At 39.6% G+C, this 22,995-nt stretch overlaps 1 protein-coding gene across 4 annotated transcripts in view; it reads right to left on the bottom strand.

Annotated features, from left to right (window-relative positions):
* The window catches only part of KLHL24 (kelch like family member 24), a 47,658-nt gene that overhangs the window by 12,674 nt on the left and 11,989 nt on the right, over positions 1 to 22,995 (bottom strand). For all 4 annotated transcript variants that reach the window (XM_066347215.1, XM_066347217.1, XM_066347216.1 and 1 more), the window contains 4 exons: positions 20,373 to 21,353; positions 5,139 to 5,323; positions 4,379 to 4,497; positions 181 to 369 (listed from right to left, as the gene is read on the bottom strand). In XM_066347215.1, coding sequence (XP_066203312.1) covers positions 181 to 369; positions 4,379 to 4,497; positions 5,139 to 5,323; positions 20,373 to 21,292 — 1,413 coding nt within the window. In that variant the 5' untranslated portion in view covers positions 21,293 to 21,353. The remainder of the gene's footprint in view (positions 1 to 180; positions 370 to 4,378; positions 4,498 to 5,138; positions 5,324 to 20,372; positions 21,354 to 22,995) is intronic.

Raw genomic sequence — 22,995 nt, forward strand, 5'->3', positions numbered from 1 at the left:
GAACCCAGGACTCCTGCACGCCAGGCCGACACTCGACCACTGAGCTAACCAGCCAGGGCCTGAAATACCAATTTTTAAAAGGCCTCTCACTCTAATGGGTCTCATTACCTCCTTGAGAAATCTCTGTATTTCTCTTCTTGAATATAGCACTGGCAGTTTCTGTGAAAGAACATGGCTTACCTTGTCAGAACAAGTATTATCATCAGGTCCTCCACCAATCACAAACAATTTGCCTACACAGCTGGTCACAGCAGGAGAACTCACGGCTTCCTTAAGGGGAGCAACTTCAGTCCATCGATTTGAAAAGGAATCGTAACATTCCACGCTGCTAAGTCTGTTCTGCCCATCATAGCCTCCAACAACATATACCTATATATAAAATACAAGGAAAAAATCGTAATTATCAAAACCTAAATTTATAACTAGTTGGCTAGAGAATAAGTGATCTCTCCCCTTTAAAGAGCACTTGATAATTGTAATTGCAATATATTTAGCCCAGCTTCTGAAACTTTAAAAAAGTTATTGCCCTCTTACCACAAGGAGTCTTTACAGACTTTTTTTTCATAATAGCCCCCACCAATAAAAATTTAATATTACAGATAATTGTGTATCTGTTTATGTACTACTTGTATATCTGTGCCCGATATATGAAACAATCTTTTTAACTCCCTTAAGACCACATCTTCACCTCCTTAGGGACACTGCTCAGGCCGAGAATTACATGATTTAGCTTAAATGTCACACTCATGAGTGATGAAAGTATTAGATTATGATTAGGTAATAAAGCTATGAAACTAAAATATTAGGTAAGGATTACCAGATTGAGATCTTTGGAGGCAGTGCCTATCTTGTTCCTCTTTTAAGTCTCTGCAAGTGTCTAGAAAAGTACCTGACATATAAATGAACTCCATACTAAATATATATCTCAAGAGGCTTTCAAATACATTTTTTCACAAATATGAGGAAGATAGGGCAAATTAATATCTTTTATTTGACTTATAAGCAGAATAGTCCATTAAACATCATGAGACACATACAAGACACTTTTCAACTAAAGGAGCTCTCCAGCAGTTTAACATCCATGGTTCTTTTAAAGGATAGTCATCATCAACTGTTCCTCCACATCTAGTTAACTATATATACAAATATTGATCCACTTACAACCTATGCAACTTACGACCATTCGACTTTACGACCACAATCGCTAGCCACGACTGCTCTGTGTCTGGTAGCGCAAGCATTGCCCAGCTGGGCGTACGACAGTGTGGACCAGCTTCCAGCAGCACTACCATCTCCACGTGCACCATTTCAACTGTTATCCCAGACTCGGTACAGCAATTTGTGTTTTGTGTCTTGGATATTTTTCATCACACCCCTCCCAAGATGTCTACCAAGAGGAAATTGTCTTTGAAAATATTAAACCAGTTGTACTGGTAATGCAGTGTTTTACTTAAACCTGATGAATGTAAAAATAACAAACAAAATGGTGTAGAGATGATACAAATGGCATAAAATGAACAAAGAAAATTATGATATATAACAATAATAAAAGAAAATTATGATAAAATATGACTTAAAGATTTTTATAACATCATTTCACAGTACTGTACATATAGCCTACTCAACTTACAACCAAATCGTGTTACAACTGATCTGTCGGAACCAATCGTGGTCGTAAGTCGAGCACTAGCTGTATATAGTAAGACCTATTGAGTCTTCTTTTACAGTATTTCTACATTTGTCCCTTCCTTTTGTTTCCCATTGCCACTTTTCTTCCTGAGGGTCCACGTCATTTCATACCTCTCAATTAATCTTCTGCTCTAAACCACAGATTAATTTTACTAAAACACCTCACCAACAACTTTTAATAATAGTTCAACAATGAATTTCTAAGGGTCAAGGCCAAATGTTATATATTATCATTCAAAGTCTGTCCACAATTTATCTTTCTCTGTTCCTTCAAATTTCCACAGCAGTCAATGTCATTTCTATCCTGCTTGTCTCACATGGTGTTAAAATAATCTGTTGGTAACTTTGTTCTCCTAACACCATGCAGCTCATAGAGGGTAAGTAACTTACTCAAGGTTATGCAGTTAGAAGGGGTATGGAAACTGTAGTACACTGTAGCAATTAAAACAGGCTCTTACATCAGGAGAAGCAGCCAGCCAATGTAAGACCTCAGGCAATTTATCCTCTCTGAGATGCAGTCCTAATTTCCCCTACGTACATATATTAAAAATACATGCTGTGAGCATCAAGGTAAAAGGCCTCTGGCTTAAGAAAATCTGAGCTTTCGCCTGCTTTATCACTTCCCATATAACCTTGGACAAGTGACTGATCTCTTTGGATTCAGTTTCTTCATGAATTGAAAGAATTACATTAAGAATTCTGTAAGATTCCTTCCTGGGCTAAGATTCTATATTCCAAACCATCCTAGGGTTCTTTTACAGAGAGCATTTATAAATTTAAATAATCATAAGTATAAATTCAGCCTATATTATAATTTTTAGTATAATGTTTTTCATGGATTGAGTATTTGCTGTGTAAGACAGAAAGGATTCCTTTCAGTATTTCTTGATTTAGTGGTTCCAAGTTTTGGGTATCTTCAAGTCAAGTACACTAATATTTGTCAAAGAAATCTGTGCTCAACAATCCATATTTGAGACATAATTTTCATTACTTTTGTTTGTCCAGGCTAAATAATCATAATATTTTTAGTCAGACCTATTCTCTTTCCAATCCCTTATTTTAGCAGTCCTTTCCCCTAATACTTTGTCATTCTTGAGGCATAGCTACCAAAACTATATATAATGGAGTAAGTGCTGCCAACCAGTGGTTTTAGAAAATATTCCTCTCGGCCCTGGCCAGTTGGCTCAATGGTAGAGCGTCGGCCTGAAGTGCGGATGTCCTGAGTTTGATTCCCGGTCAGGGCACACAGGAGAAGCGCCCATCTGCTTCTCTACCCTTCTCCCTCTCCTCTTTCCCTCCCACAGCCATTGGCTCAATTGGAGCGCATCCATCCGGGCACTGAGGATAGCTCTGGGCACTGAGGATTAGCTCAGGAGGCTCTACCTCAGGGGTTAAAAATAGCTCGGTTGAGAGCATGGCCCCAGATGGGCAGAGCATCAGCCCCAGACAGGGTTGCTGGGTGGATCCCGGTTGGGGTGCATGCAGGAGTCTGTCTTTCTATCCCTCTCCTCTCACTTGGAAAAAAGAGAAAGGAAAAAGAGAAAAGAAAATACTCTCCCCATATTTTATTTCCCTTACATCTCTCTGTCAAGGTCCTCGTTATTTCACTGACAGCAGCAGCACACTAAATCAATATCCTTAGGTATCAAAAAGAAATCCTTAGTAATTAACAGATTTCCAACTGTGCTTTGAGAAGCTCTGGCGTTCTACTAGAGAGACATTTCAAGAAGCTTCTGTGGGGATGGGAGTGGAGAGGAAGACTGGTGAGAGACTGAGTGGGAAGGGTCCCTGGCAGCACCTCTGTTCTAAATCAGAACAGTTCTGTTTTCTCATTGGTAGCTCTGAAACATCTCCGCAGGAGGACCTAAGAAGTAGCAATTGTTTTGGAAAGGGGTCCCCCAAGGGACCAGTCAGAAGTACACGTACGAGCAAGTGTGCTGCCGTTCCGCAGATTGCTCGTTAATCCGAGGTGGCTTTGGGAGCTGACAGAGAGAAGGCAGGGAAAAGCTCAAGAGCCTAAGCTAGCTCCTAGTATAACTGCTGTATTTTTATGTTTTATGGAAAGGAGTTTCGTATTAGATTTAATTTTAAAAAGGAGAGTGTAGTTGCTTTTTAAAAGTTTGGAAACCACTGGTCTACAAGTGATTCTCAAGTTCCTATAAACAGCTAATGGTTCAGATCCAAATTACATATTTTTTATAATACTTATTAGCTGCAGTCAATAACAAGTTTTTCTTTAAAATATGTTGGTTAGTTTATCTTAACACATTTTAGTTTTGTTCCCACTTGTACAAATAAAGAAGATAAAATAGCATCACCCTCCATAAATATATCTCTGCCTGACTGCCAAAGTCAGTAAAAGGAAAGACTGCGTGTATTAGACACTGGCTTGTTTTTGTACTTGATGTAATGCCTTTATTTTCCAGCGTTTCTTAGGCATTTAGATTCCAATGGTGCATGAAAAGAGAAATGTGCTGTACTGCCACGAATTCCAAATTGGGAGAACAAAATATCCATTCAGAAGTACAGTGTCAAATTGTTTATATTTTCAGTTTATCTATTGAGATTTGAAATGGAAGGAAATACAATTTGAATTCAAAATACTCAGAGGGTGAGTAAAATGAAGAATTCATGTGGTATTGACTTTGGAAATGTATCAGCAATAATAATAAAAAGTGGTTTCTCTTACTTTACCAAGGAGGACAGCCATTTTGTGACGCCATCTGCCTTTATTTAGAGAAGCAACTCTGATCCAAATATTTAACTGTGAATTATAAATCCATACATCACGGCCATTGATTCTTCCACCTTTAAATGCAAACAATGTACATATAATAATGTATATATATATCTCCAAAGGATCTATGCCCAAGGCATAGATAATACAAATATGGGCTTTATTCACCCAGTCCAAGAATTTTAAAAATTCAGTTCAATAAATGAAACAAGGACCCTCTTAAAGCTTAATGGAAATAGTTCTACAGAATAGAGGTAAACTTTGCAAACTGTTATCTTGACAAGTAACTACAGGCCTCAAATAATAAAATGCAGACTATGAATTTTACAAATGTATATAGATTGTTAATTTAGAAGATTGTCATCAGAAGCACCAAAAGAATTATTTTTAAAGAAAAAATTTTTAAGAATTACCCATTTTTAAAAAGGCATACCATTGTACAAAATAAAGTATGTGTTGTTATATTGTTCAGTATGTAGTAATATAGCAACCAGCAAAGCTGGTACAATTACTTAACCAATTAACAGACTTTAGACCATAGATACTGTAGTTATAGCAAAAAGGCATTCTTGGTTTTATTTATTGTATGAACTGATCTGTCTGAAGTAGGCATATCCAATTTCACTGTTTTCTTTTGAGACACTGTTATCATTTAAAACAGCCAAGATTATGTTCAAATTAAAAGTAGCTACTATAATAATTCTTTATTTACCTGAAACAAGAATGTCATTCCGTAGAGCACAGACTGCATACTCTGATTTGGTAAATTCTGGAAGCTTAGCCAAAGACTTCCATTCTCCTGTCACAGGATCATAGCACTCAGTGTACGGAAGATTAAATCCTCCAACTCGTTCACAGCCCCCAACAACAACAATCACCTCAGAATAGCCAGTTGACCTAAAGTCATTATTATAAGAATGAATAAATGACACATTAATATATACTGAAGATTGTTTAAGACCCTAAAAACATGCTATTATCATAAAGTAAACAGTATTATAAACAGTTAAGTTTATTCTCTTAGCATGCACCAAATAATACGGGCTGCCAAATATTACTTTGAGAACATTACAAGGAATTTAGTGATATCATTTTTTTTCCACAGAAAATTCCTATGGACATTTTTTTCTTTTGAGTTTTGCCTTAGAAATTGTAAAACAGTCCAAAGATCCTACCTAACTCAATTGGAACCCTAGTAATATTAAGGATGACTTTCAAATGCGGTTTTGCAGCAATTCAGACATGCATAACCACAAGATAAGATAATGCACTTTTTCTAAGTGTAGGAAAATGGCGATTTTTTTTTTTAAGTGAGAGAGTCAGAAACAGTGACAAGAAGGGAGAGAAATGAGAAGCATCAACTCATAGTTGCAGCACTTTAGTTGTTATTGACTGCTTCTCATATGTACCTTGACCAGGGAGCTCTATATGAGCTAGTGACCCCTTGCTCAAACAGTGACCTTGGGCTTCAAGCCAGCAACCTTAGGGCTCAAGCCAGTGACCATGGGGTCATGTCTATAATCCCACACTCAAGCCAGTGACTCTGTGCTCAAGCTGGTGAGCCTGCACTGAAGCTGGCGACCTTGGAGTTTTGAACCCGGGAACTCAGTGTCTCAGGTAGACACTCTATCCATTTTGCCACCACCTAGTTGGGCTGTTTTTGTTTTGTTTTGTTTTATTTTGTTTTAAATTAGATTGCTAATTCTAAAGAAAAATACTTCATAGTATAATCTAATACCCTTTAGAAGAGTACAGTTACATGATATATACAATGTCATCATTTTGGTCAACAACAGACTCCAGATAGAAGGTGGTCTTATAAGATTATAATGGAGCTGAAAAATTCCTATCACCTAGTGACATCATAGCCATCATAAAGTTGTAGTGCAATGTGTTACTCATGTGTTTGTGGTAATGCTGGTATAAACAAACTTACTGCACTACCAGCAGTCTAAAAGCACATAGAATTATATACAATGCATAATACTTAATAATGATAATAAATTACTCTGTTTATGTGTTTACTATACTATACTTTTAATTTTAGAGTGTACTCTGTCTACTTATAAAAAAACCTTGCTATAAAAGTGTGGCGTGTTACACCCGCAGCAGCCTCATAGGTTTTGTGTAGTGTGTGTGTGTGTGTGTGTGTGTCTCTCTCTCTTTTTTTTATTTTACTGAAAGGAAGGGAGGCAGAGACAGACTCCCATGCACCCTGATCGGGATCCACCCGACAAGGCCACTAGGGGGCGATCTCTGCCCATATGGGGCAACTGGAGCCATTTTTTAGGGAGTGAGGTGAGGCCATGGAGCCATCCTTAGCGCCTGAGGCTAACTCACTGAAGCCAATCAAGCCATGGCTGTGGGAGAATAGAGAGAAAGAGATGGGGGGAGAAAAGGGAGAGGTGGAGAAGCAGATGGTCGCTTCTCCTGTGTGCTGACTGGGAATCGAACACAGGACATCTACAAGTGAGGCCGATGCTCTACCACTGAGCCAACAGGCCAGGGTTGTGTGCCTCTTGATTTCATTTTCTCCTGTCTGGTATCATCTCAAGCTGTTTTGTGCAGTAATATGCTGCAGAGGCTTGCAGCCGTGAAGCAACAGGCTTTGCCATACAGCCTAGGTGTGCAGTGGGCTCCATCACCTAGGTTTCTGTAAGTGTACTCTATGATATCTGTACAACTCTATGTATGAAATCACATAGAGGCATTTCTCAGAACGTATCTCTGTTGTTAAGCAACACATGGCTGTATATGTACAGAAAATATTTTTTAAAATAATTTTTTAAAACTTAAATTTAGGTAATTCAACTAAAAATGTTGGGCAGTCACTAAAAATATTAACAAAGTTTCAAACAAATAATGTTAAAAGAAAAAAGCAAGATAAAAAGCTTGCTTTTATCTTGGTACAATTAATACATAAGGTATAATTAATACTAGATTAAAAAGGGCTTTTTACAGGTGGAGATTTTAAGGGAGGTCCCAGGGGAGGATCTCAATAGAATATTCTTCAATTCAAGGTTGTGGTCTCTACTGATTGGTTAGCCCCAGGCAGGGGGTCCTTAATTTGCTGATTTTCTGGACCTGGAGCTGAAACACAGCTGAAGCCTGGCCTATCATCCTTGCTTTGGGGTCCTCACCAGAAAGTTTTAAGGAATTAAGATCGACTTTGAACCAATAAAAACCCCTTAGAAAAACAGCCTGGTTGCTACCTTACTTTCATGGTTCACAGCGGTCTTTCCTGCTAAGGAGTGGAGGTTGCTTTCCTGGGAGATTGCAAAGAAACATCCTCTAGACCAGTGGTCCTCAACCTTTTTTGGGCCACGGACCGGTTTAACGTCAGAAAATATTTTCACGGACCAGCCTTTAGGGTGGGACAGATAAATGTATCACGTGACCGAGACAAGCATCAAGAGTGAGTCTTAGACGGATGTAACAGAGGGAATCTGGTCATTTTTAAAAAATAAAACATCATTCAGACTTAAATATAAATAAAACGGAAATAATGTAAGTTATTTATTCTTTCTCTGTGGACCGGTACCAAATGGCCCACGGACTGGTACCGGTCCGCGGCCTGGGGGTTGGGGACCACTGCTCTAGACAGTTCGAGGGATCTTAAGTCTGAGAAATTCACTCAAGGCTCTAGGTGTTGCAGGCAAAGGCTGAAGGGAACTATGTGGTGTGGCTTCTCAGCCTTGAGAGTCTGATTAAAGTCCAATCTGGAGATTCCTTATGAAATCAGCAAAGCAGATTTAAGACAGCCTACATAATCAATTGCTATTCTTGTTGTGTTTATGCAAATAACTAGGCTCAACGGACTGAAACCAGACTTATGAAGTAAATTAGTCTTAATTTGGCTAGCTTTGATTAAAATGAGGGTGATTTTTAAAAAACTGTGTTTCAAAAGAACTATAATATATAGTTGTGAATATTAGATTCTAGTTGTCTTTTTTCTTATTTATTTTTACTTTTCATTGAATTTACTGGGGTGACATTAGTTAATAAAATTATATAGCTTTCAGGTGCACAATTCCCCCAAACATCTGTATACTGCACTGTGTTCACCACCCCAAGCTGAGTCTCCCTTCATCAGCATCTGTCCCTTCCTCTCCCTCCTCCACCTCTCTGCACCTCCTGCAACCCCCACACTGTTGTCTGTGTCATTTAATGGTAAACAAATCAGGAAGAGTTCAAATGCAGGGGAACAGTCATGGTATATTGTAGTAGATTTCAAATCATAGAAATATGTTTACCATATATATTGAGTGATAAAAGCAGACTATGAGATGGATTACAACTCTGTAAAATAAGTAATACTAATAACAAATTCAGAGAATAAAAGGGAAAAATAAAGTAAAATGTTACAGTATTTCCTTTTGCAAATAGGAATATGGGTTATATCTTTGCTGATCTCATGATCTAAATTTTCTCCAATTAAAATAAATTACTCTTCTCCTCTTTGTCCCAAGTAAAGAAAAAACAAAGGAAAAAAAATCACTTTACTATTAACAGCCACTACTGGGTCTTCTGCTCAACCTAGCATGTGACTAGACTTGCAGTCGTCACATTTTACCACATGATCCTGCTTCCACGGCCATAAGTTAATGGGCCAGAGAATGTTGTCTGGCTTAACCAGAGATTCTCTCTCCACAAGAGAGAGAGAGGTTCAGTCTCTCGGAGTGACTGAACTTGTAATGTAGAAACCTAAAACTCATGAGTGGCTATGTTTAGTCAGATTAGTGAGAGAATAATGTGGACACGCAGAGAAAAGCAGGGACAAGAGGAGACAAAGCTCACAGATTGGTCTCTGATTGCTTTTCAGCAGGCTGTTTCAGGCTTCTTCTGAGGTCCTGTTGAATTCTGCCGTAGTTTCTAAAAGATAATGACTCCTGTACCCATTTATACATTTCCCTTTTATGCTTCAACTGGTCGGCTAGCTTCAATTACTCACAATCAGAAATCTGATACATTATAGCTCAATGGACTGCAGAAAAACAAGTTTTCAAATTCAGGAAAAGATGCTCAGTTGTCAATAATTAAAAAGAAATGCAAATTAAAATGGTCAGATATGGTTTTCACTTTCCAGAGTAGCAAAGATTTACAAAAACTAATATTATAGCCTGACCAGGTGGTGGCGCAGTGGATAGAGCGTCGGACTGGGATGCAGAGCACCCAGGTTCAAGACCCCATGGTCGCCAGCTTGAGCGCAGGCTTATCTTGCTAGAGCAAAAGCCCACCAGCTTGGACCCAAGGTCGCTGGCTCCAGCAAGGGGTTACGTGGTCTGCTGAAAGCTCACGGTCAAGGCACATATGAGAGAGCAATCAATGAACAACTAAGGTGTTGCAATGTGCAACGAAAAACTAATGATTGATGCTTCTCATCTCTCTCCGTTCCTGTCTGTCTGTCCATGTCTACCCTCTCTCTGACTCACTCTCTGTCTGTAAAAAAATAAACAAATAAATAAAATTAAAAAACAAAACAAAAAACCCACTAATATTATGATATGTTGGCAAAGGAGTGGAGAAACAGACTTTCATATTTTTGGTTGAAGTACAGCTTGGAAGACAATTTTACAGTATCTACCAAAATTAAAAAAGCACATTATCTGATGACTCAGCATTCCATTTCTAGTTAATTCAAGTTATTAATTCCAGTGTATGCAGACATATGCACAAGAATATTTACTGAGCATTCTCTGCAATGGCAAAATCTAGAAACCTAAAAGTCCATCACATTAGGAGGTGAATAAGCTCTGGCTGGTTGGCTCAGCGGTAGATTGTTGGCCTGGCATATGGAAGTGCCGAGTTTGATTCCTGGTCAGGGCACACAGGAGAAGTGACCATCTGCTTTTCTACCCCTCCCCTCCCTATCTCTTTCTCTATCTCTTCCCCTCCCACAGCCATGGCTCGAATGGCTTGAATGGTTCCAGCAAAGTTGGCCTCGGGCACTGAGGATGGCTCCATGGCCTCACCTCAGGTACTAAAATAGCTCGGTTGCCGAGCAATAGAGCAGTGGCCCAGATGGGCAGAGCATTGCCTGGTAGGGGGCTTGCTAGGTGGATCCTAGTCAGGGTGCATGCGGGAGTCTGTCTCTGCCTCCCTGCCACTCAATTAAAAAAAAAAGAATATGGCCCCAGAGCGTTGGCCTGGCATGCAGGAGTCCTGGGTTCGATTCCCGGCCAGGGTACACAGGAGAAGCACCCATCTGCTTCTCCACCCTTCCCCCCTCTCCTTCCTCTCTGTCACTCTCTTCCCCTCCCGCAGCTGAGGCTCCACTGGAGAAAAGTTGGCCTGGGTGCTGAGGATGGCTCCACGGCCTCTGCCTCAGGTGCTAGAATGGCTCTGGTCATAACAGAGCATCGCCCCCTGGTGGGCATGCCGGGTGGATCCCGGTCGGGCGCATGCAGGAGTCTGTCTGACTGCCTCCCTGTTTCCAACTTCAGAAAAAACACCAAAAAAAAAAAAAAAAAAAAGAATAAAATACAGCTTTCAAAAAATTAATTTGAAAATATATATAACAAAAAGTAAAAATAAATTAAATACAAGAATCTTTTATGTGCTGATGTAGAACAATTGCTGAGATATTTTTAAGTGATAAAAAACAAGGTCCAAAACTGTAGTCCTGTATAAACTAAAGTGGAGAGGTATGTGTGTGTGTATATATATGCACAATATGTGCACACACTTCTATATATGCAAAATTTTTTTGAGAGATATGAGAGGGAGGAGAGAAATGAGAAGCATCAACTCATAGTTGCTTCACTTTAGTTTTTCAATGATTGCTTCTCATATGTGCCTTGACTGGGGGGTTCAAGCTGAGCCAGTGATCCCTTGTTCAAGCCAGCAACTTTACCTCAAGCCAGCAACCTTGTGGTTCAGGCCAGCAACCTTGGGATCATGTTGATAATCCCACACTCAAGCCAGCGACCCTGCACTCAAGCTGATGAACCTGTGCTCAAGTTGGAGATCTCCAGGTTTTGAACTGGGGACCTCAGCATTCTGTGTCTATGCTTTATCCACTGTGCCACCACTGGTGAGGTGTATATATGCAAAGAATATTTCTAAAAAGAGTTAAAAAATCTGGTAAAAGAGGTATACTTTGGGGACAATTTATATATCAAAGGGCAGGTAGAAGGAGATTTACAATACATACTTTTATGTAAAAATGTTTGAGCTCAAAATAACAATGAATTAACAAGAATTAGAAACATGTATCCTATAATATAGTAGAATAATGTTCTTAAGAGGGACTAACACAAAAATTCAGAACAAAAACTTTTAGCCTTGGTCTCTGCCACTAAGTGACTCTGTGACAAGAACAAGTTGGTTTACTTAATTGTACCTAAGTTTTATCACCTATAAAATAAGGAATGAAGGTATTTATTAATTTTAAAACTTTCTTTTTTTAAACAGAGAGAGTCAGAGAGAGGGATAGATAGGGACAGACAGACAAGAAAGGAGAGAGAAGCATCAATCATTAGTTTTTCGTTGTGACACCTTAGTTGTTCATTGATTGCTTTCTCATATGTGCCTTGACCGTGGGGTTACAGCAGACGGAGTAATCCTTTGCTCAAGCCAGGGACCTTGGGTCCAAGCTGGGGAGCTTTGCTCAAATCAGATGAGCCCGCAGTCAAGCTGGCGACCTTGGGGTCTCGAACCTGGGTCCTCCGCATCCCAGTCCGATGCTTTATCCACTGCACCACCGCCTGGTCAGGTAACACTTTCATTTTTTAAATTCAGTATTATTTTGTATTAGTATCAGGTGTACAGTATAGCAGTTAGACCAGGGGTCGGGAAACTTTTTGGCTGAGAGAGCCATATTTTAAAATGTAATGCCGTTGGAGCCATACAACGGCCCGTGTACCTTACGTATTATCCAATAAAAATTTAGTGTTGTCCCGGAGGACAGCTGTAATTGGCTCCAGCCACCCGCAACCATGAACATGAGCAGTAGAAAATGAATGGATTGTAATACATGAGAATGTTTTATATTTTTAATATTATTTTTTTTATTAACGATTTGTCTGCGAGCCAGATGTAGCCATCAAAAGAGCCACATCTAGCTTGTGAGCCATAGGTTCCCGACCCCGGGGTTAGACAATCATCTACTCTACAAAGTGTTCCCCCGATATTTCCAGCACCCACCTGGCCCCATACACAGTTATTACAATATTACTCACTCTATTCCCTGTGCTGTACTTTACATCCCATGGCTATTTTGTAGCTACTAATTTGTACTCAATCTCTTCACCGTTTTTTATCCAGTCCCCCCAGCTCCTCTTCCCTCTGGTTAACTATGAATGTGTTCTCTGTATCTAGGAGTCCATTTCCATTAAAACATTATTTCTTAAAAACAAACAAACAAACAAAAAAAACAAAAATCAAGAAAAAACTAAGAAAAACCCCATAACCCTTTACCTTAGTTTTTTCAATTGGTTTCTAACAAGAACTTGAGCCTTGTTTTCATTACAGCAGTTCAATTCCTATATTCATTATATCAGGGGTCCCCAAACTTTTTACACAGGGGGCCAGTTCACTGTCCCTCAGACCACTGGAGGGCCGGACTATAAAGAAACTATGAACAAATCCCTATGCACACTGCACATATCTTATTTAAAGTAAAAAACCAAAACGGGAACAAATACAATATTTAAAATAAAGAACAAGTATATTTAAATCAACAAACTGACCAGTATTTCAATGGGAACTATGCTCCTCTCACTGACCACCAATGAAAGAGGTGCCCCTTCCGGAAGTGTGGTGGGGGCCGGATAAACAGCCTCAGGGGGCCGCATGCGGCCCACGGGCCGTAGTTTGGGGACCCCTGCATTATATGGTAACTGATTATTAGACAAGAGGTAGGAATTTATTAACTCATAGCTATCTATTGCTCAATGGACTATGGCAAAGAGCATCGCTTTTTTCCCCCATAGATATGAACAATATATGCTTACAATGAACCATATGACAGCAAGCATTTCTGCCTCTCAAATCACATTTCCTATTTGGTAAAAATATAGCATGGATTTAAAATGTATTTTGATTATTTTCTTCATGAAATCAGCAATAATTTTTATTAAGTGTTTTTGTGTCAAATGCTAGGTTATGTATTCTTTCATATGGTATCTCTAATCCTCAAAACAATATTATAAGGCAGGTAGTTTTATGCTCATTTTACAGATAAGAAAACTGATACATAGTGAAGTTAAAGTGCTTTGCCCAATGTCATGGCCTTAATTAGTTGTATAGAGTCAGAGTCTAATCCAGGCCTGTCTGTTTCTGAAGCCAGTACCCTAAACTCATCATGATTCTTAGACTTGGTGATTATTAAAAATAATAGCCTGACTAGGTGGTGGCACAGTGGATAGAGCATCGGACTGAGATGCCGAGGACCCAGGTTCGAGACCCCAGGGTCGCCAGCTTGAGCGCGGGCTCATCTGGTTTGAGCAAAAGCTCACCAGCTTGGACCCAAGGTCACTGGCTCAAGCAAGGGGTTACTCAGTCTGCTGAAGGCCTGCGGTCGGGGCACATATGAAAGAGCAATCAATGAACAACTAAGGTGTTGCAATGCGCAACGAAAAACTAACGATTTATGCTTCTCATCTCTCCGTTCCTGTCTGTCTGTCCCTAACTATCCCTCTCTCTGACTCTCTCTCTGTCTCTGTAAAAAACCAAAAAAACAAAACAACAAAAAAATATGATGTATTAGTATGAGATTTAAAGTTGTATAATATATATTAAGAAAAAGACAATTACTGTTCCTAAGCTTTGTTCTTTCTGTGGTTGGTCTCCACTGATTTCTTTCCATGCACCCAACCGTTTACAACTGGCAGTGCAGATTATCAAAACATTCAGGCTCTTCGGTGCATTTTTGGAAGAAACATGTGAGAGAGAGAGAGAGAGAGAGAGAGAGTGTGTGTGTGTGTGTGTGTGCGCGCGCGCGCGCGTGTGTGTGTGTGTGTATATATATATATATATATATAAATAACATCCAGTATGTGTTGAGCTCTGGAGGACTTAGCACAGGATAAACATTAAAGAAATATTGGAGGATGTGGAGTATAACCTCACTGCTCAGTAGTGGAAACTGTCATCATGCTAATCTGGAGTTAATCTTTGCATCACTAGTGGTAAGACACCAGATGTCCTATATCTCCTAATATGACACATTACCTAGGATGAACTCTAGTCACAAATATTTAACTGGTTTCCATTAAGCTGAAGCTTGCATAGCCAAACTTCCAGTTTCAGAAATACTGTATAACTAAATGCAGCCAAGTGACACCATTGGGAAATAATCAGACTAACACAGACGGTGGAATCTTTTTCTGGACAACTTGCCCATAAATAAGTCAGAACCACAAAACAGAAAGACTTTATGGAAATAACCAGATGCAATAAATGGTCCTGGATTGGATCCAGGTTCATTAAAGAATAGTTTGGGTAAGTATTAATATGACTGGGATATAGATAATATTAGAGAATTATTAACTTTAAGTATGATGTTATTTTGCCTTTTTTAAAAAGATGCATCCTCACATAAAATAATACATATACATATATATGTGTATATGTATATGTGTGTGTATATATATATACATATAATTTTTAAAAAAGAAACAGTGAATGAACGAATGAAAGAAAAAGTCAAGGCTTTAGATATAGGTTTGATAGTCACTAGCAATGTATGGTAATTAAAACCATGAGAACAGATGAGATCACCTGGTGTATAAGGCAAGACAAAGAGATGTGAGCCGAAGAAACTAGCAACATTCCCAAGACTAGACAGAGAACCATCAAATTGGAAAAGAACAGCTGGAGAAATAAGAGGACCATGAGGAAAATGGTACTCCGTAAGCTAGAGGAGTTTCAAGAGTGATTAAAGGAATTAATATGTCAAATCCTAAAGAGAGATCAAGCTGGATAGAGACTGAAAAGAGGTGTCTAACAAATAACAAATAGAAGGTCAGCGATGACCTGATTGAGAGGAGTTTCAGTAGAGTAACTGGAGCAGAAGTCAGAGGAGTGAACTGCAGTTGAAGAAGTGGAGACATCACTCCTTTTTCAAAGAAGTTTGGAGTTTCTCAGAAAGATGAGAACCTGTACAAATAATACACATTGTTCAGATAATGAAATTCCTAGTGATTGGTACTAACATGCAGTAACAAATAAGTGAAAGACAGAATATAAGGACAGAAGTTGACTGCAGAGTTGTAAAAATAAAAGATTCCTCTTTACATTTCTTACATAATGCCTACATAAAATAAGTATCTGCTATTATATTTATAGTAGTCTGTAAATTCAGTATAATTATAGTTTTTTTTCTACTTGCCTCCTAAAGAAGGGTGATACGGTAATCTTACATATGGATGTTTTTCACTGTATAAAACAGATTGGTTCTCCTAAAAATTGAAGTAAATTTTTATAAGTAAAATAGTTAAGTGAATCAAGGAGTATTTATTTTCTAACCTAATTACCCTTAGACTGTAATCTGATTTCATTCAGGTCATATCTTTATAAATAATATTAATATAAATGACTTATTTTGATTTTATAATATATATCCCTTAGTCTCTATTTTAATGCCATCCGATAGGCAGGATAGGTATTATAAGCCCTATTTGACCCCAAAAACATTCTTTTGCTACAAGGGGACTCTCTTTGGAAAAATGCATGATTTTCCTTGGAGGGATACTGTGTATCTAGAAAAGTTCTGGAATAGCCCCAAAGCTGTTTAGTTTTTTTTTTCTTTTTCTGTATTTTTCTGAAGCTGGAAATGGGGAGAGACAGTCAGACAGACTCCCGCATGCGCCCGACCGGGATCCACCCGGCACGCCCACCAGGGGGCGATGCTCTGCCCCTCCGGGGCGTCGCTCTGTTGCGACCAGAGCCACTCTAGCGCCTGGGGCAGAGGCCAAGGAGCCATCCCCAGCGCCCGGGCCATCTTTGCTCCAATGGAGCCTCGGCTGCGGGAGGGGAAGAGAGAGACAAGAGGAAGGAGGGGGGGTGGAGAAGCAAATGGGTGCTTCTCCTATGTGCCCTGGCCGGGAATCGAACCCGGGTCCCCCCGCACGCCAGGCCGACGCTCTACCACTGAGCCAACCGGCCAGGGCCTCAAAGCTGTTTAGTTTTATTAATACATTTAAGAACCATAGTCTCTCTTGACAGTCCTCAAAAAAAGAAAAGGAACTTAGAAATAGTCAGTACATTTATAGAATAAAATTATATATTTTTTTGTGCTTCGTTAAATGACTAAAAGTAAAATATTTTATATTCCTTTTCTATAAAACAATTACTTTTAAAAACTCAGCCCTGGCTGGTTGTCTCAGTGGATAGAGCATCAGCCTGGTGTGTGGACATCCCAGGTTTGATCCCTGGTCAGGGCACACAGGAGAAGGGACCATCTGCTTCTCTTCCGCTCCCTTTTCCCTTCTCTCCCTCTTCCCTTCCCACAGCCAGTGGCTCAACTGGTTTGAGTGTTGGCCCAGGCACTGAGGATGGCTCAGCTGGTTCAAGTGTCAGCCTTAGGTGCTGAGGTAGCTCGGCTGATTCGAGCACCAGCCACACATAGGGGCTGCTGGGTGGACCCCAGTGGGGCACATGCGGGAGTCTATCTCCCTTCCTCTCACTTAAAAACAAATAAACAAACAAATTTAGGTAGCTCATTTTTTCTGGTTTTATTGAAATATAATTAACATAAGCTGACATTGAAGAAAAAATGTACTGTAACTCTAATACAAGAAATGTTAATTTTTTTGTAATAATAGTTACTTTTGTATTCAATTTATAAAAGTTTGGACTGTCAAGTACTGGGAGTTTTCTTATTTTTAAATTTTTTGTGTGTGGGAGTTTTCTTAAAATGGGTCAGCCTACAATATACTATTTAAATAATAATAGCTAATAATTTTTTAAAAATTTTATTTATTTTTTACAGAGACAGAGAGTGAGTCAGAGAGAGGGATAGACAGGGACAAACAGACAGGAACGGAGAGAGATGAGAAGCACCAATCACTAGTTTTTTGTTGCGACACCTTAGTTGTTCATTGATTGCTTTCTCATATGTGCCCTGACTGTGGGCCTTCAGCAGACCAAGTAACCCCCTGCTGGAGCCAGCGACCCTGAGTTCAAGCTGGTAGGCTCTTGCGCAAACCAGATGAGCCCACGCTCAAGCTGGCGACCTCGGGGTCTCGAACCTGGGTCCTTTGCATCCCAGTCCAACGAACAGTTAATAATTTTTAAGCACATATTTTGTTTTAGATTTTGAGAGTAAGTTTATTACAGCTGGGGCGGTGAACTAAGGAAGGGCCTAGGATAGAAGGAGAAACAGGGGAGAGCCCAGGTGGGCTGCTTTCGTTTAAGCACTGTCTATGCTGAGGAGCTTAAGGATTACTGCATGTAATAGATTTGGTGACAAAACCTGTAAAGTACTGTTTATCATCATTCTCATTTTACATAGGGGGAAACAGACTAAATCTTGCTGTATCTAAACTTGTGGGTTTTAGACATGCTATCTTGCAATATGCTGAATTTTAATCATATTCCAAAATGATAATAATCAAAATAAAAGTTAAAAATGTGGTTTGATAAACAATATTGAAACAGATTCAGAGAGAACAGACTCACGGTTGCCAGAGGGGAAGGGGGTAGGGATTAAAAAGTATAAATTAGTAGTGACAAAATAGTCACGAGGATGTACAGTATAGCCCAGGGAATACAGTCAATAATATTGTGATAACTAACTACATATGGTGCCAGGTGGGTAATGGAAACATTGGGGGGGAACACTTTGTAAAGTATACGACTGTCTAATCACTATGTTACATACCTGAATCTAATACAAAATAATATTGAATATAAACTATAATTGAAAAATAAAATATAAAAAATAAAAAAAAAAAATTTGTGGTTTGAGAGCTATACTATAGTAAATTCATAGGAAAGGTGGAGATGGTATGGGGAAATATAAACAAACACTAGTTTCACAGCAATGTGAATGTATTAACACTACTGACCGGTATAATTAAATATGGTTAAGATGGTAAATTTTGTGTTTTTTTATTTCAATGAAAGAAAAACTCCAAACTTAGCTTTGTTAGAAAAGTTACTGAAATGATTCTTTACTGTCATATTTCTCACAATAGCCATTTCTTGCTTATTCAGTCAAATATATCTATTCCTAGGTATTAATGTGGGATTGGTTCCAGGACCCCTATGGGCAAAACCCATGGATGCTCAAGTCCCTTATACAAAATGGTATAGTATTTGCACACTGGCTACAACATGGTATGCCTACACATCACTACATTCATGTGGATACAGTGTTGTGCTTGGTGTGTGGCAAATTCAAATTTTGCTCTTTGGAATTTTCTGGGGATCCCCTCCCAAATATTGATCTGAGGTTGGGTTTCTCACTTGCAGATATGGGAGGGATGAACTGTATAATATTTTTCCTTCTATTGTTTTTTTTGTTTGTTTTTTTTTTTTTTGTTTTTTTTTTTCATTTCTGAAGCTGGAAACGGGGAGAGACAGTCAGACAGACTCCCGCATGCGCCCAACCGGGATCCACCCGGCACGCCCACCAGGGGCGATGCTCTGCCCACCAGGGGGCGATGCTCTGCCCATCCTGGGCGTCGCCATATTGCGACCAGAGCCACTCTAGCGCCTGAGGCAGAGGCCAAGGAGCCATCCCCAGCGCCCGGGCCATCTTTGCTCCAATGGAGCCTTGGCTGCGGGAGGGGAAGAGAGAGACAGAGAGGAAAGCGCGGCGGAGGGGTGAAGAAGCAAATGGGCGCTTCTCCTGTGTGCCCTGGCCGGGAATCGAACCCGGGTCCTCCGCACGCTAGGCCGACGCTCTACCGCTGAGCCAACCGGCCAGGGCCTCCTTCTATTATTAAGGCATGGAGATTATTGTTCTATAGTTTACGAGTTAAAAATCTGTATGTGTTTTATAGAAGTAATGTACAAATAACAGTACAATACTTAATTGAATTCCTACTGCTTAACATAAATTTTCCAAATGCTGTATAATGATGTAATTTTTATAATCAGAAAAAATTTTTTAATTGAGATTCACATTAAATATAGTAACTGTGGCCTGACCAGGCAGTGGCGCAGTGGATAGACCGACGGACTGGGACGCGGAGGACCCAGGTTCGAGACCTCGAGGTCACCAGCTTGAGTGTGGGCTCATCTGGTTTGAGCAAAAAGCTCACCAGCGTGGACCCAAGATTGCTGGCTCAAGCAAGGGGTTACTTGGTCTGCTGAAGGCCCGCGGTCAAGGCACATATGAGAAAGCAATCAATGAACAACTAAGGTATTGCAATGAAAAACTCATGATTGATGCTTCTCATCTCAACCAGGCGGTGGCGCAGTGGATGATGCTTCTCATCTCTCTCCGTTCCTGTCTATCTGTCCCTATCTATCCTTCCCTCTGACTCTCTCTCTGTCCCTGTAAAAAAAATAATAAAATAAATAATAAAGAAATATAGTAACTGTGGCAATAAGAAAGATCTGAAGCTTAGGTTTTACATCTGAGAATCCACTCAATGTACATAAGCTTACTTACTTCACCTCTATATTTCATGTTGTTTGCTAGAGTCTATCAAAGTCTTTAGTTCCTTTATATCCAAACTCTCTGGAAAGAAAAGTGGAATGCTTTGGGACCCTATAAAACTTATGAGAAATTAGCAGAAATATGTTGATACGTGCACATTTGCAAAGAGCCTTTGCAACACCCTCTGATAGCTCAGAACAGTAACAGAGAATGTTATTGTTGAATCTAGTCCTCACGGGGAGAGACATTCTACTGATTTACATAATCCAAAACAAATCTAAATTATATAAACCTATATGTAAACAACACATATACAATACTACATGGAAATTACTTTAAAATCAAAGACTTTTGTTAATTATATTATAGTTAATTTGTAAACAGTCTTCTCACCTTCTTGGCCTAGTCCTTGGGGACATCATTTCATTCCCAAGTATGTGGTACCGTCTTGCTTCATGCAACAACTGATAACACTCAGGAGAATTCTGGATCAATTGGTCCACCTCAACTGTTTGAACAAAGTAGTTGGGATGCAACAGAGGGAGTCTCACATGTGTCAAGAGCTCATGTAATAACGGTCTTCTCAGATCAACAGCACGATAGACCCAACGCATGACAGCTTCAAAAACCATCTCCTCTTTACTAATAACAAGTTCATCACTACAGATATAATCAATAAGTTCATCTTTGTCAAGCTCAAGAAATTCTTCATGCTGGGACACATCCTCAAAAGTCTGTAACGCAAAATTCTTGCATTTGGTGAAAAGCGTTTTGAGTGAGTGTGTATCAGCAAAGCGCTGGATTCCTAAGCAATTACAAGGATCAAGTTGCTCCTCCAAGAACTTGGCACATGCATCACGGAGAACACTGATCTGAAAGAGGCTTGATGTTTCAAAGAGATATTGTACATTCTCTGTAGTGATCTTTACCTTTCCAGTATAAACATACTGCAAAAAACATTCCATAGCTTCAGCTAAAATACCGTTGATTTCAACCAACATTTCTCGGCTTTCTCTGTGGTCATTACAAAACATGGCTCTGAAGTAGCTACTACAGGCTGAGAGAACAGCTCGATGGCAGGGAAATTCTTTTCCTTCCACACAAATGATAACATCTGTGAATAAGCGGCTATCTCGGAATTCGTTAAATATCTGGAGTATGTTTTCAGCATGGGATGATCCTGAAGAGAAGTCAAAAAACTCATGGCCTGTCAGTGATTTAGGGTCCATTTCAAAAATTTTACGCTTAGTTGCTGGGGAATCACGCACCCCTAGATCCTCTCTGTTTAGTCTTCGTCCCAATATTAAGACCATTGTTACATCAGTTGACTATATAATCGCTGAGAAATGACTGTTAGAGATCTTCTTTATGTGGCTAAAAGTAAAAAAATAAAAGTGAAGACATTTCAGTAAGTAAAAAAAAAGTACTCAAATAATGTAATTTCATTTTGATGTAACACTACAATAAAACTGCATAATATATTTCACGGAGGGCAGTGGTCCCCAACCCCCGGGCCACGGACCGGTACTGGTCCATGGGCCATTTGGTACCGGTCGCAGAGAAAGAATAAATAACTTACATTATTTCTGTTTTATTTATATTTAAGTCTGAACGATGTTTTATTTTTAAAAAATGACCAGATTCCCTCTGTTAAATCCATCTAAGACTCAATCTTGACGCTTGTCTCAGTCACATGATACATTTATCCGTCCCACCCTAAAGGCTGGTCTGTGAAAATATTTTCTGACGTTAAACCGGTCCGTGGCCCAAAAAAGGTTGGGGACCACTGACGTAGGGTATAGAGCACTATTTCGTTTTAAGAACAACTGATAAATAAAAATTGCATTTGCACAATTAGAACTTTAGAGGTAATCTGCAATAGTACTCCTTAAGCCCTCCCAAGCTGCACGGATACCATGTACTTTGTAATGTAATAACCTTCTGTCTCCTCTTTTACACAACCAGGTTTCATCCACTGACTATAGAGTTAAGTCAGAATACTGTAAGACACAGAATCTGACTACAGTTAGAATCCTAACATAGTGTATATATTATCTTAATAGAGTGTTGCTAGAGAGTTCAGTTCTATCTATCAATGGCCTTTAAAAATATACATATTGTTTAACAGCAAGTCCCTTTCTAGCAACCATAAGGAAATAATCAGAATATGTGGAAAGATTTATCTCTAGAGATAGTCAATGCTATTTTAATAAAAAATGCTTAAAACAATTTAAATGCCCCATTAATAGGGGAATATTGGCCCTGGCCGGTTGGCTCAGCGGTAGAGCATTGGCCTGGCGTGCGGGGGACCCGGGTTCGATTCCCGGCCAGGGCACATAGGAGAAGTGCCCATTTGCTTCTCCACCCCCCCTCCTTCCTCTCTGTCTCTCTCTTCCCCTCCCGCAGCCAAGGCTTCATTGGAGCAAAGATGGCCCCGGCGCTGGGGATGGCTCCTTGGCCTCTGCCCCAGGCGCTAGAGTGGCTCTAGTCGCGGCAGAGCATCGCCCCCTGGTGGGCAGAGCGTTGCCCCTGGTGGGCGTGCCAGGTGGATCCCGGTCGGGCGCATGTGGGAGTCTGTCTATCTCTCCCCATTTCCAGCTTCAGAAAATAATAATAAAAGAAAAAAAAAATAGGGGAATATTTAAACCAAAGTACATCTTCAGGATGGAATACAATCTATGCAGACATTAAAAATTATAGGCTATTTAATGACATGGGAAAGTATTAAAAAGATAGTAAAAAGCAGATCATAAAACATATGCTAAACCTGTGGTGGAGCAGTGGATAAAGCATCGACCTGGAATGATGGTGCCAGTTTGAAACCCTGAGTTTGCCCAGTCAAGGCACACACGAGAAGCAACTACTACGAATTGATGCTTCCTGCTCCTCCTGCCCTTCCTCTCTACTCTCTCCTATCTAAAAAAAAAAAAAAAAAAGGTAAGAAAATATAAAAATTAATGTAGCAGTCCATCCAGAGATAGAAAAAAGGAGGTACATATGCCAAAATGTTAAGTGG

The sequence above is a fragment of the Saccopteryx leptura genome, chromosome 8 (assembly GCF_036850995.1).
Source record: "Saccopteryx leptura isolate mSacLep1 chromosome 8, mSacLep1_pri_phased_curated, whole genome shotgun sequence".
In the NCBI taxonomy this organism is placed as follows: domain Eukaryota; kingdom Metazoa; phylum Chordata; class Mammalia; order Chiroptera; family Emballonuridae; genus Saccopteryx; species Saccopteryx leptura.